At 38.0% G+C, this 20231-nt stretch overlaps 1 protein-coding gene across 1 annotated transcript in view; it reads left to right on the plus strand.

Annotated features, from left to right (window-relative positions):
- The first annotated feature begins 45 nt into the window (after nucleotides 1-45).
- The window catches only part of Lrp12 (low density lipoprotein receptor-related protein 12), a 58332-nt gene continuing 38146 nt past the window's right edge, over nucleotides 46-20231 (plus strand). The window contains exon 1 of the mRNA XM_013012592.1: nucleotides 46-164. Coding sequence (XP_012868046.1) covers nucleotides 86-164 — 79 coding nt within the window. The 5' untranslated portion in view covers nucleotides 46-85. The remainder of the gene's footprint in view (nucleotides 165-20231) is intronic.

Raw genomic sequence — 20231 nt, forward strand, 5'->3', positions numbered from 1 at the left:
GCCGGGTTCGGCGGCGGCGGCGTCTAGCCCCAGCTCCTCCTCCTCCTCCACCTCCATCTCCTCGCTCCCTCCATCTGCCGTGGTTATGGCCCGTCGCTGGAGCACAAAAGAGTCTCCGTGGTGGAGGTCGGCGCTGCTCTGGCTCTTCTGCGCCGGGGTGTACGGTGAGTGTCCGCCTCCCTGCGCCCCGCTGACCGAACAAAGCTCGGACGACCCCGGGCCCGGAGGCCTCTAGGACCGGAGCCCCCGGTGTGTGTGCGGTCGGGGGGGGGGGTATCCCGGCGCCCGGCGGGACAAAGCCTCGGCGAGCGTGGGTGCGGCGGGGGGACCGGCCCCGCTCGGAGATGCTCTGGTCCGCTCGCCCCCCTCCGGGATGGGAGAGCGGCTGGAGGGGGGCCCGGCGAGGCGGGGGGAGCGGGGGCGGCCGGCGGGGCCAAGGGGTGCGGGCGGACTTGCCAACCTGGGCTGGAGGGCCCCGGCCGACCCCTCCAGGAGTCGTCGTGCTCCCCAGTGCAGTGCTCACACAAAGATGCAGGACCGTGTGCGCGCCGGGGAGGTCGCCGCCGGGACGGTCCCGCCGCCCCACTTCCCTCCGCCCTGCCCGGAGTCTGGAAGTTCTCTCTCCCCGGAGAAAAAGCCTGCGCCCCGACCCCGATCATTCCCCACTCCCCGGAAAACGCGCCGCGCCGCTGCCCCCCCCCCCTTACCTCGGGGCTCTGGGCCCGGTGGGTCCCGGGCGTGCAGGATCCTGTTTTGTTTTGTTTCCCCAGAAGGAGCTAGCTTAGAGAAGGCCAGAAAATAGTTTCCCAGACTGCACGTCTGCCCCTGACTCTGGAGTTCAATTGTCATTGCGTCCCTCGTCCTCGGTCCGCTACTGTGGTCACGGTCTGCCTGGTTCTAGTCTGTGGCTGGCGCTGGGCATACTCCTTTCAGGTTAAAAGTGGACTGAGGACTTACCAGGACTGTGCTTTAAAAAATAATAATAGTAAATTTAAATATTGCCTCGGGGTCAGAACGGAGTCAAGTAGAATTAATTGGAAAGGAATATCCATGGCTTGAGAGATGAGCTGTCTTCACCTTAGTTATCAGAGGGGTATTTCAGAGAACAGTTGTTTCTTGTCAGAGTACTGTCTTTAAACCCTTCCCCCTTTGGGGGGTATTGCTTTGATTCTCCAGAAGAAAATAATTTGAAGTTACCAATCTTGTAAATTGTATAGAAAGACTTACTAAGAAGTCAGTCATTGGCTATGAACACCAATTGGACTTGTAAAATGGACATGATGATGGGATTCTGGTCCTGTGGAATTCGCCAGCTGTGTCATCTCTTTTAAAATCATTTATCCGTGGAATTGAAAGTGATAATTTTTAAAACCTGAAAAGTCACACTACATAAAAATACACAGTTAACTAACCTAACTTTGGTGTTTACCGACAGCCAGATGTAATAGTCTTTTCAATAATTTTGGATGTGTTGCCCCTCGCCTGAGTCCTGTTTTTTTCTTATTTTTGGGAGGAGGATGGTATGGGCCACATTTGATGGGCATGATTGTCCGTGATATGCTTGTGTGGGACCAGAAAACCCAGTGCATGACTTTTGATCGTTAGTTGCATCAAGTGGCTGTGATCCCTGCTTGGCTGATGACTTGTGGGTTGGTCTACACCAGAGATCAATAAGCTATTATGTTGTTTCTGCTAGCCTGAAGGTGGGAATAGTTCTGCTCTAGGTTTGATATAATGGCCCACAAGAAAGAAGAAAGTGATAGGAATCTTTAATCTTGTGTAATTAGGAATGTCCGGCTGTTTCTGTCCTGCACTATAACTAGAATTGAATTGCTCTGATGTCTCATCAGACTAGATTTTTAAAAAATGGGCTCTTCCTGTAATAAAAACCTGTGTCATTAGTGTTCAAAAAAAGAAAAAGAAACTTTTCCCTCTAGAGATTAGAAACTCTGAACCCCAGCATTTATCTTGGTATATTCATTTGTATGCATATACAAAGTGACTTCCTGGTGGGTGCTTCTCAAAAATTTATATTTTGGGTGTGTTCAGTGAGGAATTGTTAGTTGTCAAATACTAACACTCCTTTTTCCCACACTGCAGAGCCAGATTACAAAACTAGCTAGTGATTATGCCAAAGGTTGATGTCTTAAGCCACAGCAAGTTTCAGAACATAAGAAAAAAGACATTTGAGCCCAGCAGAACATTAACTGACAATAACAGAGATTCAAGGAACCTGACCCTGCATGTGGGAAATTCTCTATACAGCTGTATCTATGTGCATGTGTGTTCTGTACTCCCAAGTAGATGTGGGTTTATGTAAGTAGGGAGGGAGTAGTAGAGGATGTACTTCCATGGCAATAATGATGTTGGGATAACTGAACCATGTAGTAGTTGTGATATTTAGTGGTTGTATTCTATGATCAAGCTGTAACATTGAGCATCTTAGAATGGATATTAAGTGGAATTTATGAAACTCTCTTATGCAATAAAAAAATAGAGTGGCTTCAAAAATGATCAGAAAGCTCTGTTAATTAGTACTGAATTTTCAGTGAGTATTTTATATAACTGCACCATTAAATGCCTCCCGGGTGTTTTTTGAGTTTGAAACATTTTATATGCCTTTAAAGAATCCTTATTTGGTATTTATATCCTTCACATGATCATTTTTGTGGAAATACCATATGTAACTATTTTATTCCCAAATTATCTTTCTGGATGCCAAAGTCTTACATGAAATTCAAAACTGTAAAGTTACCCAATTTAGATTTTTATAGTAATCTACAGTTAATATTTTCTAAAGTAGTTGTTATAGGACCAATAATTATCCAAGAAGAGCTGTTGTGTCTTAACTACATTGAATGTGCCTAAGAGGAGAAAATAAAAGTTGTCCTTTGCTTTCTTTGTAAGGTTGAAGGGAAAGTACTTTAGTAGTGGCATCCGTGCACATCAGTGAGCCTTTCTGGGCAGTATCCTAGGCATCTATCAGGGAAGAAAATGATTCTTCTCAAGTTGAGATGTCTTTTTCCCAATGTATGTTACATTGCTAAAATTTCTTTCAGACATAGAAGCGATTGTTTTTCCTCATTCTCAAATCACAGTTTAGTACTTACACAAGTACTCTTGCTTTATTCTTTCCTCTTCGGTTTGTCTCCCAGATCAGTGTTTTCTGACTTGCATTTAAAATTACCCTTCCCTATATACACAGAGGAAAACCCTTACTCTCTGTGATATTACTGAAATATTTTATTCTGTTTACTTTTCCTTCTACCTTCCCTTTCTTAATGCACTGGTCTGAATTCCCTAATTTTGGATGTATTAATTGAGTGCATTTCTTAGTTTGATAAGCACTGTCCTAGATGATGTCTTAAAATGTAATTGAGAATCTTTGTTGTGTCTATATATGATCTTACAATAGCCTTGAAAAGTTGCAGTTGTTTTTGGCTTTTAGGTATTTGTTACCAAAACATTCCATAGCAATAAAAACTTCCTTATGTATTGTGACTGGCCTGTTATCACTTCTTTTTTTTAAAAAAAAACAGACAAAAATCCATATTGTCCGTGTTGTGGTAGCATAAAGTATTCTTTCACTTCTGCATTTTATATCTGATGAATGAATCTTTTCCGTAAATTTTATAGACCATTCAGCAGCACTGTAAACTTTTCCAATATAAGGATACACTAGAAGTACCGATTTTAGAAAGGTAGTAGAAATAACTGGAACAGAAGGGGGAAGCAAAGAAGCTGATACCAATTACTACTAAAGAAGACAAACTTGATTACCAAAAAATATGTTGAGTTAAACTGAATTAATTGCTTAACACAAACACTTCCTTGAATTCAGAATCTAAATTTTATCTCTATCCTAGGGAGAATATAGAAATAGTGTCTTCACACAATTCTATGGGGTTATCTGGCAGAAAGTATGGAATAACTACTGTTAGAAGGGCAGTTAAAGTGTAGGAAGAAAATATATAGTAAATGATTTAGAAGGTTTCTAGAAAATAAAATCCCCTTTGAAGAAAAGGTAAAAGATTTTAGATTGAAAATTGAGCAGCAGTTATTTTTTTCTTGATTAGAAAAATCTCATAAGAATTTAAGGAAATGATGAGATTTTGTGGTTTTGATCTGAGATGTTTTATTGCTTTTTTTGGTTTGTTGTGAGTTTTTTCCTTTAAACTTTGTCAGCAATATTAACTGAGAATAAAAGTAAAAAGAAAGCAAATACATTATTTGTTTTAGTACAAATAAACATGTATATACATATTAGACGTACATATGTGTGTATATAATCAAAAAATGTTTTGAGTTGCAAATTATCAATCTTGTTCTTGCTGCAGGTCTTTATAGGTAAATGAAGATTGTTCTAAATTTAGGAATTGGAGTTAACTGAGGATCTCTATAATTCCTTGGTTACCACTTCCTTCTGTTTCTTCTTTTCTCCTCAACCACTTTTCCCCCCTTTGTGAAGAGATAGTAATAGACATATCCTTCTTATTTCAATTTTCTTCCAACTTTCTAACACTTAGGATTCAAACTTATAAATACAATTTATCTCTCTCTCTTCAGGTTTATATTATTCTCTTTAAGTAGATATAAATGTACATGTAATTTCAGTATTGAAATGAGCTTGGAAATTCCCACTGTGTTTCCAGCATTTATTAAATTAACTTTATACCATTTATTAAATTCTAGGCACTGTACTTGGTCATTACTCATTGACAATTTTTAGATCTCATTTAGCAATACTATAGGGTATTTATTCCTTTTTAATAGAAGAGAAAATTGAAACTTAGATAAGTGGCTTATCTAAGATCAAACCACTAAGAAGTAGTAGCAACAGGATAACAACTTAATCCTATCTCCATTTAACAAGCAATTGTTTGTTGCATGCTTGTTTATGTCTAGTCTTGTGTTGGGTACAGCAACCTGATGGACATAGTCTCTGTCTTCATGGTGCTTACAGTGAGTTATAATATATTCTCTAGCAGAAACAAAGGGCAGAGGTAGCAAATATTAGACAGTAGAACACTTTAACAAGGGATACTTTAAGATTTAAAGAATACCTAACCTTGACTGGCATCAGTGGCTTACATCTGTAATCCTAGCTACTCAGGAGGCTGAGATCTGATGATCATGATTTGAAGCCAGCCTGGGCAGGAAAATCCATGAGACTGGAGCTGTGGCTCAAAGTGGTAGAGCACTAGCCCTGAGTGAAGTGCTAAGGGATGGCACCCAGGCCTTGAGTTCAGGTCCCTGTTCCTGTGTGCATGTACACATGCACACACGCGCGCGCACACACACACACACACACACACACACACCTAATTACATTAGAGTCGGAGTAAAATAACCTTGCATACAGGAACCAGCAAACAGCTTATGTGGAAGAGCAAGGGCAATGAGTGAAATCACTGTGGCTGGGAAATCATGGTCCACAGTGGGAATGGTTGAGTTAGAATAGTATGTAGGAACTGAGGGACTTTGAAGAGAGTTTTTGTTTTGTTAACTAGTGAAGAGGATTTAGTGACATGATACATATTTTAAAGCAGTCACTTTTACCACTTAGTGAATATTGTAAAGTAGGCAAGAGCAGAGATAGGATGGTCAAGTAGAAGGTTTGATTGTAGTCCAGGTGCAAGATAAGGTAGCATTGGTCCAGGTTGCAGTATTAAAGGTAGATGAGTTTGAACTGCCCTGTTGATGGAGGAAAAGAGAAAAGTTGCATCAGGTACGTCTGTCATTACAAGAGAGAAAGAGAAATGGTGGGGCAGGGCACGTATACTTGCTGTTTACACATGTTAGGGTGGAAAGATGGAGATGACATCAGATTTTACTCTTTTTCAATATACATGAGATCATTAGATAAGGAAGAAGAGGAGAAATAAAGAGTTTGAGGAGGATTTCTGATCTCTCCATTTGGTACAACAACTTAGTCGTCTAATTATTTAGAAAAGAGAACGGGTTGTAGTGAGTACAAGAGTTATGTCGTACAAGACATGACCAGAAGTTAGGAGGAGTTAGGATGTTATAAACTTTAGAAAGGTCTTATGGAAATCTCAGCTTAGGGCAATCATTTTTTGTCAACGAGATAAAACCAATATAATTTTTTGGCAATGTCTTAAGAGTATTTCAAAACAAAAAGCAACAGGACAAACGCTAGATTTCATATACTTTTCTCCCTAAATTACATGCTTTAAACTAAGTGACCACTAAAAATTGCTTTTTTAAAATGTCTTTGGAAGAGTCAAGACTAAATTAATGAATGTCAGAGAAAATTTGGATGAATTCATGACTTTTCACCTTTTTTCTTGGATCTTGTAACTTATTTATAGAAGCTATAACTTGAGCAGTTCCCCAGACTTCAAAGTTAGTGAATCTGATGGTCCAGTTTTCTAGTTTTCTTCTTAATATTTGATAACTCCCTGCCCTGCTAGGAGTACTGTCAGGAAGTGAAATTGTTTTACACTCATGTTCTTTTGATACCTACTTTTAATTCACTCAGTTTTTAGAGAAATGAAAAACGATGCTAATCTTTTAATATTAGAATTAATGAGAGCACTGACAACTTCATTAATAATTAAAGCATCTTTAAGATTTTAAGTGTATATGTCAGAGAGAAAATATAAGATGAATCTTGGTATCTCATGATTTCTGAAACGTAATTCAGTTTCTTGGAATTATTATTGCCTCTCATGATACCGAAATCTCTTACTAATGGTGAGAAGACATGGTTGCAAAAACATGCTGTAATTAGGGCTGGGAGTGTGGCTTAGTGTTGTAGTGCTTGCCTAGCATGCATGAAGCCCTGGGTTCAATTCCTCAGTACCACATAAACAGAAAAAGCTAGAAGTGGCACTGTGGCTCAAGTGGTAGAGTGCTAGCCTTGAGACAGAGAGTCTCAAGGACAGTACCTAGGCCCTGAGTTCAAGGTCCAGGACTTAACCAAAAAAAAAAGCCATAAATAATTTTCAAAGTAATTGTGAAGCTGGTATTATTACCAAAAGAAACCAGATCTTTGAGAGTAGTGAGTTTGCCTAAAGTTCACATCTATTCTACTTCTGTTCCCTACTCTTAAGAATACATGTGTAAATCACTAGAGCCTTTAAGACTTGGCTGGTTTTTAGCCATTCTGCTCTATCTCATGTGACTCTTCTTCACTTATGCCTTTTCTCCCCCTAAGTTGTGTTCATGCCATACTGCTTGTTGCTCTTCTTAGCCTTTACATACATCATTCCCTCCCCCTAGTGTACCTTCTTTCCTTTACAACTTTTTGCTTGTCCTTCAGCTTCCCTTTGGATATCACCACCTTTGGGGATTCTTTCTTGGTTCCTCAAAACTAGAAATACCTCGTATATGTAAGCCTCAAGTGTAAATCATGGATGGATGTAGTTTTAGCTATAAAGAGAAATAAGACAACTGATGAACTTAAAAATGTACTATGTCTAAAATATTATTATTTGAACAGTAGAATACTATGAGTTGCTTTTCATACTGAGTCTTCAAAATTATAAACTTTAAATATATAAATTATAATTGTAAACTATAATTTGTAATAAATTTATAAATAAATCATGTCAATTAAAATGTTTTAAATGCTCAGTAGCCACTTGGAAATTCATTGTCTATACACAGTGGCCCAGCAACTCTTGTTTCTAAGTATGAATTCACAGGAATAGGTACATAAGGTATGCCAAACAATATGAACAGGAATATTCAGAGCATTCTTATTTGTTGCAGTCCCAGAGTAGAAACAACCCATTCGAACATCAGCAATAGAATGGGTTATGGCATATCAATGTAAGGGAATGTAGTACACCAGCAGTTCATAAAATTGTAGGTCTCAGGATTCCACAACTGGTAAATCTTTTAAATAGTATTAAAATGGAAAGATTGTTATTAATTTTAAATGACAAAAAATCCTTGCATTACTATAAATAGCATGCTAAATTAAAATGTGTAAAATGACAACTATATTTTCCAAAACAAAAAAAAATAATGAAAAGTTTTACATTTATGTAAATTACTATAGAACTAGTTTTGTGTGTGAAACATACCTGATATAATGCCAGACAACTAGGTGAAGAATTCATTTATTCATGACTAGAGCAAATTACATTCATGTGATTCCTAATGTTTAACTGTTTTTACATTCATGAAAATGCCTGACCACGTTGGTAATGATGCATTTTAATCTGCTGGAATACATTTACTAGTATTTATCAGACTTTGCATTTATATAGTTTATAGTAAATCTACACTTTTCCTCTTCTTCCTTCTCTTCAATTACCTAACTTTCTTTTCTCTTTATTTTTTTTATTTTTTATTTTTTTTCGGGGAGGGGGTCCGGTTGTGGGGCCTGAACTCTGGGCTTGCGCGCTGTCCCTCAGCTCTTCAGCTCAAAGCTAGCGCTCTACCACTTGAGCCACAGCGCCACTTCCGGCTTTTTTCTTTTTGCTTATGTGGTGCTGAGGAATCAAACCCAGTGCCTCAGACATGCAAGGCAAGTGGCTCACTGAGCCACCTTCCCAGCCTCTCTTTTCTCTTTTTATCTGATTTTTATATTTTATTTATACATTCCTTTAGATGCACATGTACTTTTTGTGCTGTTGATTTCAGGTCAGAAACAGTATCAGTGTGCACTTTTAATGTTTCAACTGTGTTTATTTTGTTTTTAAGATTAGAAAAAGGAAGGCAAGTGCTTCTGGCTCATTCAGTAATCCTATTCAGGTGGCTGAGATCTGAGGAACTCAGTTCGAAGCTGTGGGCAGGAAAGTCCATGAGACTCAAACTACTCAGAAAAGGCCAGAAGTGGCTCTGTGGCTCAAGTGGTAGAGCACTAGCCTTGAACCAAAAAAGCTTAGGGACAACGCCAAGCTCCACAGTTCACACACACACACACACAGACACATATAGCACACAAATTAGGAAAGGAGAGCTGTATTTGGTTTTGAATTGTACAGATACTATGATAGGGAAGCCAAATTGAGTAGATTATATTAATATGATCTGGCAAAGAGAAATAGCATCCTTATCATGGTTAAATTGCATTTCACTGAGCGTAATAATAGAGAAGAGCCTGTATGATATAGATCCCCTCTTATGAATAAGCCTAAGACTAAATAAGTCAGTAAGATACCTTAGTGGAGATGAATTGGTCCTATGAGAACTGGAGCTCACATTTGAAAGGCAGATGTTGTGGAGGCTAACATGGAGATGGCAAATGTGAATTGAGCTGAAGTCAGGGGTTAACAGTCTATTAAATCACCTTCAGGTTCAGTATACCTATTTTATATGTTCACTGTTGAATAGAATGCTTTTTAAGTACAAAACATCCTGTATCATCTTAGTATAGGTATAGAAGTTACTTTGAGTACCATGGAAATTGATTGGCTATAGTTGTGGTCCATATGAAAATTTCAAATGAGTGTAGATAAACTTGCATAACTAAATTTACCTAGGATTAATTCCACATTACTTTTTTCTTCTAAATTACCTTAAGGGACAGAGTTTGGTTTTTTTAAATAAAAAATTGTATTATTTTATAGTATTGTACATTTTTATGGGGTACAATATAATAATTATATATATCATTTGTATATATTGTCAATAGATACATAAAATATGTATAAATTTAAATATGTATTAAATGATACCTATTTAATGTGTTTAATTTATATATCTAATACATGTCTTATATATGTAACATGTAATAATAAAATTGAGTAGTTAGCATTGTTTTACTTAAACACTTATTTCTTTACGTTGTAGACCTTTAGACTTCTATTTTTTAAATTATTTATAAAATATGGTATTGCTGGGCAAAAATGTCTGACACCCATAATCCTAGCTACTCAGGAGTCGGAGAGATAGCGGTTCCAAGCCAGCCCCAGCAAACATTCTGGAGACTTTCTCCAATTAAGCAGCAAACTATCAGAAGTGGAAGTATGGCTCAGGTGGTAGAGTGTCAACCATGAGTGGGAGGAGGAAAAAAAATAACAAGTGAGGTTGTGAAGCCCTGGGATAAGCCCAGTGCTAGTTCAAAAAAGGAAAGAAGGGACGAAGAAAGGGGCATGGGGAGGAAATAAGTTGTTGTGAATTGCAGTCTTCTTGGTACTGCAGTCTTCTTGCTGTGCTGTGGAACATTACAACTATTCTTCCTATGCAACTCTATTTTGGTACCTATTATCTAACCTCCCTCTAGAGTATTTGGTTTGATTGATGTATATAGGTGGGTTAGAGAGAATTAGAATCAGAATATAAGACTTCTTGATTTTTCCCCCAATACTGGAGATTGACCTCAAGGCCTCCCACTATCACTTGGCTTTTTTGCTTTCATCTAGAGCTCTGCCACTTGAGACCCAACTCTACTTCCAGCTTTTTGCTATTTAATTGGAGATAAAAGTCTCAAGGATTTATTTACCTGGACTAGCTTTAAATAGCAGCCCTTAGATCTCAGCTTCCTGAGTAGCTAGGATTATACACATTGAACTACACTGGCTATAGGCCTTATTCATGCTTTCATTATGTTTTGAAAACTCTGAACTAAAATAGAGGGTTATTTATAAGAAATAGATGTTATAACCAGGAGCTGGTGGCTCACACCTGTGATCCTAGCTACTCAGGAGGCTAAGATCTGAGCGTTGCAGTTCAAAGCCAGCCTGGGCAGGAAAGTCTGTGAGACACTCCAAGTGGCTCTGTGGCTCAAGTGGTAGAGCTCACCTTGAGCTCAGGGACAGCGCCCAGAGCCAGAGTTCAAGCCCCACGACCAACCAAGAAAAAAAAAAAGGAAAGAAAGAAATGTTCTGGAAGTGGTGCTGTAGCTCAAATGGTAGAGCGCTAGCCTTGAGCTAAAGAGCTGAGGGACAGCGCCCAGGCCCAGAGTTCAAGGCCCATGACTGACCAAAAAAAAAAAGAAAAGAAATGTTATATTTCTTAAGGATTTAGTAGAAGTCTAAAAGTACAGTATATGTGCATGCCTCTTTAGGAATAACATTATTTTTTCAGTTTCTTCAAGTTACTTTTGCTAATTTATATCTTCCTAAAATATTGTTATTCTATCTGTACTCTCATTTGCTTTAAAGTTATAAATAATATTCTCAAAGTGCTTTTTGCATCTGTAATTATCACCCTTCTCATTTTTAATACCCATCCATCTGTTTCTCTATCATTCTTAAACAGACTTACCACAGGTTTCTCTATTTTAGGTGTTCTTCCCAGAGTCAGATCTCTAGTTTGGGTTTATAGTGTACTGATTTCCTTGTTTCATATTTTATTTAACTTCTCTTGCTTGTTTTGTTTCTTTCAAGATGTTTAGATTTGCTAGGGGTTACCTTTGGGGTAGGGGTGCTGGGGATTAAACTCATGGCTAGGCAGACATCGTATCACTGAGTTACATGCCCAAATCCACGTTTATGAGGAGTAAAAACTAGATTGAAGCCAGGTGCCAGTGGCTCATGCCTAAAATTCTAGCTATTCAGAAAGCTGAGATCTGAGGTCCGAGATCCAAAGCCACTCCTGGCAGAAAATCTGAGAGATTTTTATCTTCCAATATAATCAGCAAAATGCTGGACAAGGGGTGTGACACAAAGCCCTGAGTACAAGCTCCAGTACCAGTACTAAGAAAAAAAAAACTACTAGTGAGGGAGGAGGATTCAGAAATGATAGGAAAGGAAGCTCGTTCACTGAATACAGATTCTTCTATCTTGGAGGAAGGAAAACCAAGAGAGAGGTATACTAGCAAGAAAGTTTTTGTTTTGTTTTAATGGACAAGAGAGGTCTGAATATGTTTGTAAAGAAGACAGAGGGACCTGAAGAGATGATAGGACCTGAAGGTAAATCTAGAGAGCAGTAACTCTTTAGGCTCTCATCTTTCATGCATAATAGAGGTAGGAAAAAAAAAAGACAACAGCAAGATATTGGATGCAGAAAAGGAAAACATTGAGTTAAAGCTGGGAGAAAATAAATATAGAAATGTTATTATTTTCTTAAAACTTAGTATGTTTCTTTTAAATGTTAAAAATGTAGACTTCAGGGGCTGGGAAGGTGGCTCAGTGGTAGAGAGCTTGCCTTGCATGCTGAGGCCCCGGGTTCAATTCCTCAGCACCACATAAGCAAAAAGAAAAAAGCCAGAAGTGGCGCTATGGCTCAAGTGGTAGAGTGCTAGCCTTGAGCTAAAGAGCTGAGGGACAGCCCCCAGGCCCAGAGTTCAGGCCCCACGACCGGACCCTAAAAAATAAAAGTGTAGACTTCAAAAACAGACTAGTCACTGGGCACTGGTGGCTCATACCTGTAATCCTAGCTACTCAGGAGCCTGAGCTCTGAGGATCACAGTTCAAAGCCAGTCCAGGCAGAAAAATCCATGAGACTCTTATCTCCAATTAACCACTAGAAAGCTGGAAGTGGCGCTGTGGCTTAAATGGTAGAGCACTAGCCTTGAGCTGAAGAGTGCAGGGACAGCGCCTAGGCCCAGTTCAAGTCCCATGACAAAAGGAGGTTAAAAAAAAAACAACAGACTAGTCCAGGTATGGTAGAGCATATCTATAATTGCAGTTACCTCGAAGGGAGTGCCAGGAGGATTCCAAGTAGAAGGCCAATTTGGGCAAAATAAGGGAGACCTTATCTCAGAAACAAAATACAAAAGGGGGAGGAGTTCAGGGCATGACTTCAGTAGTATAGCCCTTGTTTAGCATGCTCAAGGCCCCAAGTACTGAAAAAAAACAGCATCAGCAACAGAAAAACCCACAAAACTGATTTTTAATTTTTTATAATTTTACTTTTAAAGGGCTATTTTCTACATCCTAATATTAGGATGCGTTCTTTTATTTATTTTTTTATTTTGAAAATACTATACAAAAGGGTTACAGTTACATGAGCAAGGTAATGAGTACATTTCTTAGCTGGCTACATCCTAATACATTTTTAATGTTTTATTTTGCTGTTTACATTTACCTGTTATTATAAAACCAGTGCTGTTCCTGTTTGTTTTTATTAGTTTGTACATAAATGTCAATTTGGTAATGGTGTTAGCAAACTAGGAAAATATAGCCACTTACTTAGTCTTCTCATTAAAACAAGAACATTTTTCAGCCATATGCCTGTAATCTCAGTTACTCAGTGGGAAATGGCAGAGGTATTAGAAGTTTGAGGTCAGGCAAAGATAGAGTATTTATACAGCTTTTAGAGGATTGACAGCAAAGGGGCACTAGCTTTTTATGATGGCTGGAATTTTCTGTTTTGGTTGTAGTATTGTATGTATTCATCAGAATTCATCAAACTGCAGCTCCAAAATCCATTATTTTTTTTTCATAGAAAATATGCCTTGACAAAACTGATTTCTAAGAACTACTTTTTTTCTTTGTATTTCATCAACTATTTATGACATAGACTTGATTATCACCAGCTTCTTGCTGTCCTTTCTCAGCCCTAACCCCACAGTGTGAAAGATTTTGCCTAGGGGGAAATAAAGAAAAGCTACCTGTATTTGACAATTTCATGTTTCTTCTCTATTAAATTATCATGTAACAAAACAGTAACTAGATTTACCAATTTGGTTATTGTTCTTTGAGTATAATAGGCCACTTTCAGAAATGTTACCTAAAAGAAATGTTACAAAAAGAAAATAAGGAAGAAAAAAGAAGCAAAAACAGTATTTTGAAACAATACACTTTTAAAGCTCATATTCTTAAATGAAAATAAAACACATAACTAACAACACCCAGTTTGTGAAAATATGTTATATATTTGTATGTGTGTTATATAAACACAAACATGTTTTAATAAACTTTTGCCAGCTTATTCTGAACTTAGCCTACTACCTACCAAAAACAAAGCACAAATGAATTTTTGGTTATAAGCTGTAAAGATCATGTAACAAAATAATACAGAACTATATAAATATGATGTGAACAAATCACCAAAAGACATAAATAAATTGGACTATCTCACAATATATGTGTCCCAAAGGATGTCATCAAGAAAGGAAAAAATTACTGGATACCATGGATCACTCTTATAATGCTAGCTATTTGTGAGGGTAGATCTGGGGGATTGCTTTCCAAAGCCAACTCTGGCAGGAAAGTTCACTAGATTCCATCTCAAAAATAACTACCCAAAAGCAGAGCAGAAAGAGAGGCTCAAATAGAGCACCACAAATACAAGTACCCTAGTACCACAAAAAAAAAAAAAGGACAAGAAAACACCGATGGGCTGGGGAGGTGGCTCAGTGGTAGAGTGTTTGCCTTGCATGCATGAGGCCCTGGGTCAATTCTTCAGCACCACATAAGCAGAAAAAGCCAGAAGTCATGCTATGGCTCAAGTGGTAGAGCGCTAGCCTTGAGCTGAAGAGGTGAGGGACAGTGCCCAGGCCCAGAGTTCAGGCCTCATGACTGGCCAAAAGAAAAAAAAGAAAGAAAGAAAACACCAAGCTATAGAAGGGGAGAAATATTTGCACTTTTTAAGTATATGAACAATGGTTAATGGCACATATAAAGAACCGCAACTGAACAATAACCCCCCCCCAAAAAAAAACAGACAAAAAATCCAATCAATTAAGAGGGGCAAAGGATTTGAATGGACATTTCCTTTTTTTTTTTTTTTTTGGTCGGTCATGGGGCTTGAACTCTGGGCCTGGACGCTGTCCCTCAGCTCTTCAGCTCAAGGCGAGCGCTCTACCACTTGAGCTACAGCGCCACTTCCGGTTTTCTAGTGGTTTACTAGAGATAGAGGTCTCACAGTCTTTCCTGCCCGGACTGGCTTTGAACCGCGATCCTCAGATCTCAGCCTCCTGAGTAGCTAGGATTATAAGCGTGAGCCACCAGCGCCCGGCTGAATGGACATTTCTACAAATGATATACAGAAAGGGTCCCTAAGAGTATGAAAAGAACATTACCATCTATTCATTAGTGATATGTCAAAACCATGAGAAACACTATGAACCTAGTGGAATGACTAAAAAAGATAATCACAGCTAGTAACACTGATATAAAACAAATTGAATCCTCACACAAAACCTTGACGAGTCCCCTGGGCCATTGATTGACCTGCTACATTCTTTCTTCTCCGTGTTTTTATTTTTGTTTTAAGAAAACACCAAAGCTGGTGGCTCACACCTGTAATCCTAGCTACTCAGGCGGCTGGTATCTGACGATCACATTTTAAAGACTGCCTGGGCTGGGAAGTCCATAAGTTCATGAGACTTTTTTTTTTTTTGGTCAGTCATGGGGCTTGAACTCAGGGAGTAGCCACTGTTCCTGAGGGGTTTTTTTTTACCCCCACTCAGGGCTAGCGCTCTACCTCTTTGAACCATAGCACCACTTCCAATTTTCTGGTGATTAAGTGGAGGTAAGTGTCTCGTGGATTTTCCTCCCGTGGCTGGCTTCAAATTTCAATCTTCAGATTGAAATCTCTAGGATTACAGGTATGAGCCACCTGGCTCGATGAAACTCTTACCTCAACCACCAAAAACCTAGAAATGAAGCTGTGGCTCAAATAGTAGAGTAGAATAGATAGGCCCAGAGTTCAAGCCACAGGATTGGCACGAGAGAAAAAAAGAGAACATCAGACATCATTACTTTCATTCATTGATATTTTAGAGTACATTTCTAAAAGACAGTGAATTCTTTGATTTAAATAAATGTAAGTGCTACACTGTTGTCCCAGGAATTCGTTTTCCCTCTATTTCAGTAATGTAGGTGTTACAAATCAAATATACAATAATCTCATTAATCTCTCAGAATGAATCAGAATCCACATAAGATCCACACTTCATAATTAATTAATTTCCAGTAAGCATTTTTCAGTCTATAAATTCATTAACATTTTTTTAAAATTTTATCATATATTTGGTAAATTCTTCAGAATTTTTCAGTCTGGAGTTAACTGAGTATCTGTGGTGTAAGATTTAAAGTACTGTCTCTGTTTTTCCTATAAATCGGTCATGGGGTTTAGGGAGGCCACTGATAAAAGTTGAATTAGTTAAAATAAAAGTAACCTATTTGCTAGGGTACACTGGCTTCATACCATGTGGCTAATGGCTGCCACATAAGCTACAGTTATAGAAAGCACTGCATGACCGTGCTGTGGTAGGTGGAGACTTGATCAAATTCCATTACCTTTTTTGTATATGTTTATCCTTTAGGAGGTACAAGCAGTTTCATTGACTCTTCCTTTGAAGTAAATATCTGATGTTATTAGTTTATTAAATGACTCTGAATGCTGACTATAGGAGTTTAAATCGTCACAAATTGTTAAGAAACTTCCTGCTGAGGTAACATTTAATTGGGTCTTGATATTTCTCTTAAAAATTGATTTAAAAAAAGTTGATAAGCGAAGCTAAAGGGACAAGAACGAGAAGATGAAAAAAACAGATGAATTTAATGACAAAGGTGTCAAGGAAATAAAAATTGAAAGGACGTTTGGAGCCTAGACTCTGTAGATCCTGAGTGCATGGATAAGGAGTTGGGCTTTATTTGGAGGAAAAATGCTGCACCTTGGTTTGTTAATTGCCTATAATGTACTTATCTCTTTCTTGTTTTTAATAATATCCTTGTGCTCCTGAAAAAATTAATTCAAAAGCTTATTTCTGGTCTTAGGCCAGTCATCATTACATTTTATTTTTCTTGACAGAGATGGATATGTGAGTAAACTGAAGGAAAATCATAGTTTTGGGTTGAAAATGACAGGACACAAATGATCTCTTCCTCTTGAATGTGATGGCTGGAACTGCTACCATCTCTGTTAGCCTAAAGGAAACCAGTAAAGCCAACAAAATCAGAGAGAAAGGAAACTTAGTCTCTGAATTAAATCATGTCTTAAGTCCAGCCTGTCTACTTCTTGACTTAATTTTTAAGGTTAACTTTATTAAGGTATAAATCCAGCATGTTAACATTTGTTAAACATGTAACACACTCCAGTCACGATGAAGAGCATTTTCTTTTTGATAGGCTCTTTCCTGCCTCTTATAAGTCTGTTACCTTACTTCTCATCCATGCAACCACTGATCTGATTTCTGCCACTGAAGATCAGTATTTCCTCCTCAGAATTTTGTATAATAGGATCGTACTTCTTGAAATCTTTGGTGTTCGGTGATGGCAGCCACTTCTCTTTGTTCCTCTTTGTTCTCTTTGTTCTGATTTTTTTTTCTCTTATCAAGGTGTGCACTTTTTAGGTCATACAAATACATGTTCACTTTGAAAAGAAACTTTCCTGAAGTAGTTGCATTATTTTATACACTCAGCAGTGATTTTGAGAACCCCAGTAAATGTTTGCTTTAGTATTAGGATAGTTATGAGTAGCCTTTAATCTAGAGCTAAATTAAATGAACTCTACTCCTACCGTGTGTACAGACTAATAGTCTAGTCATACGTAGGTGTTCTCCTAGGGTCTGCACTTTGGGATTCTCTCACTCTTTCTAATCGGAACTTCAGTATTTTCTACCTTGGTGTGAGGAGTTCCTGACCTGTTCACACAACTTATCTTGTGAAGTCTCACTTTACGCATTTGCAGTTTAGCATCCAGCCCAAGTCTAGTATTCCTGAGGCAGATTTTTAAATTATTTGTTCTTACCAAAGGTCCTCCATCCCTGGAATTCTGAACATTTCTGCTCTCCAACCTCTAAACTTCAGTGTCTGTCTCCCCAGTTTAGAACCATCTCCGTGCTCTGCTTGGGTTTCCTCTAGGTGCTCCAGGCTCTTGGTTATCTCTAGGCAGTACAATAATCAGGCTTACACTAATTTGTCTCTCTTTATCAGCAATCACAGACTTATTCAGACTTGTCCAGTGTCTGAATTTTATTCACATTTTCCCTCAGCTTTTTGACTTGTTCACTGCAGAGACTTGCTGGTCTTTTAACAATTACTCTGTTGTGGCTAACAGCAAGAAGCCTGTGTTTGAGTCTTTTAAATACTTTTTTTTTTGCTGCTACAAAATATGAGGTCTTTCATTCCCCTGTGGTATCTTTTTATTTGTGTTTATGAGAAATTTTAATTTCTGTATGCCACTACTAAATTTTCCTATTGTTTTCTATTGGCTGTCTTGTGTATTGCATTTTTCAAATAGATACACCATCCTATCAAATCATATCGTTTGCAGATACAGCTTTACATTTCCTTTGCAGTTCATATACCTGTAGTTTGGGGTTTTTGTTTTGTTTTGTTTTGTTTCCAAATCACACTAGCTAATATTGGAAAAGATAGTGACCATTCTGTCTTGCATTCTGTGTCTAGTAGAAAAACACCGAAGGCTTTAAATTTGACTATGAAACTTACTAATTTTAGCTTTTATTGCTTGCTACTGTTTAACATACTTCTTTATTTTCTCAGTTGTCAATCTTTGCAGCAGGTACTTTGCATACTTATAATATCAACTTGGTTAATCGCTTATTGGAGCAGATATGGACTATCTTGTGTTCTGTGCTAATTATTATGGTTGCAAAAGACCAAAACCCAGCTACCATTCCATTGCTATCCCAGGTCTCCAAGATTAGGACATTAGTAGAGAATATGGGAATTACACACATAACTGACAATTTTTTGAAAAGTCATATACTGAAAATTAAAGGTCCCTGTAACACAATGGATGAACCTAGTAAGAACTAATGATAAAGGAAAGTTCAAAGTCTGGAAAGATCACTAGACTTTTCTAAAAGAAGTCCATGATGATTGAAAACAAGAAATGAAATGGAAAAGTGCGTAACAAAAGATCAAACTTGATGGGGCTGGGAAGGTGGCTCAGTGGTAGAGCGCTTGCCTTGCATGCCTGAGGCCCTGGGTTCGATTCCTCAGCACCACATAAGCAAAAAGAAAAAAGCCAGAAGTGGTGCTGTGGCTCAAGTGGTAGAGCACTAGCCTTGAGCTGAAGAGCTGAGGGAGAGTGCCCAGGCCCAGAGTTCAGGCCCCACGACCGGACCCAAAAAAAAAATTAGAAAAAAAAAAAAAGATAAAACTTGAAGGAGCCGGGTGCCAGGGTCTCACTCCTGTAATCCTAGCTACTCAGGAGGCTGAGATCTGAGGATCAAAGTTCAAAGCCAGCCTGGGCAGGAAAGTCCTTGAAACTCTTTATCTCCAATAAACCACCAGAAAACCAGAAGTGGCGCTGTAGCTCAAGTGGTAGAGCACTAGCCTTAAGCTGAAGAGCTGAGGGACAGCCCTCAGGCCCAGAGTTCAACCCCCATGCCCAACAAAAAAGAAAAAAAAAGATAAAACTTGAGATATAGTTAGGGAGAACCGGACTGGAGCACTTAATATGCCTGCTTAGCATTTTAAGCTTTTTCTCAAAGAACAGTAAAATAGAAATAATCTTTCCTTGTTCTAAGTTTATGTACGTATATATGTATGTATATATATATACATATATTCATATATGTATCTATGTCTCATAGCTGCCATCATTGTACAGTGGAAAAGAAATTGTATGATGCTTGAGCATGTTATTCACTTCCAGTAGGGGCTAGCAGTGGTTGATCTTTCCAATTTTAAGCTAATGTTCTCCCCTCCACCCTACAGATTGAAATAGTTTTGGAAAGTAGATTTTAAACCTGAGTACTAAACACTATTTTATAAACAAGAAGTATATTCATGACTCTATCCTTTAAAAGAGAAAAGTAAAACACAATAACTGCTTAATGCCATGGAATTGGTATAGAAACTGAATTGTTTTTAGAAAGTAAAGAACACGGACTTCTAATGGCTCATATGAACACTGTAGCAATAATCAGGAGAGCAGTGTGTGTGCATGTCCATGTGTCTGCTAGTTCTTGGGTCTTCAGAGAGGGGCACTAGAGAGAATACAGTTTCCAATGTCTTAAAGCAATTTTTGGCTATCTTCTGATAACACAGGAATCATTATGTAAGTTAGTTTGTGAAATATTTTTTAAAGAAATTTTTATACCTAAATAAAGTAATCCACTCCAATTAAGTATCTACTGTTAGTACAAAATGGATAGTTTCTTGATGTGGACAAACATCATGATTTTAAACTTTTCAGTAAGACCCTGTTTAAATTGGAGTTAAATGTATGGGAAATTAGCATGTCATGTTACATTTTTTAAATTGTTAGTGTTTTTTTAGAAATATAATATTTGACACAGAATTAGATTCCTCTTACATAGAATGGCAAGGAATAAATTTGACCAATGTTCACCTATTTTTTTTTGTCTTTTAGTAATATGAGTAACATGAGGTGACTATCAGAAATTTGGGTAGTATAAAAGTATTCCCAGCAAGTATTTGTAGTTT

Source organism: Dipodomys ordii, unplaced genomic scaffold (genome assembly GCF_000151885.1).
Source record: "Dipodomys ordii isolate 6190 unplaced genomic scaffold, Dord_2.0 Scaffold17, whole genome shotgun sequence".
NCBI classification, from domain to species: Eukaryota; Metazoa; Chordata; class Mammalia; order Rodentia; family Heteromyidae; genus Dipodomys; species Dipodomys ordii.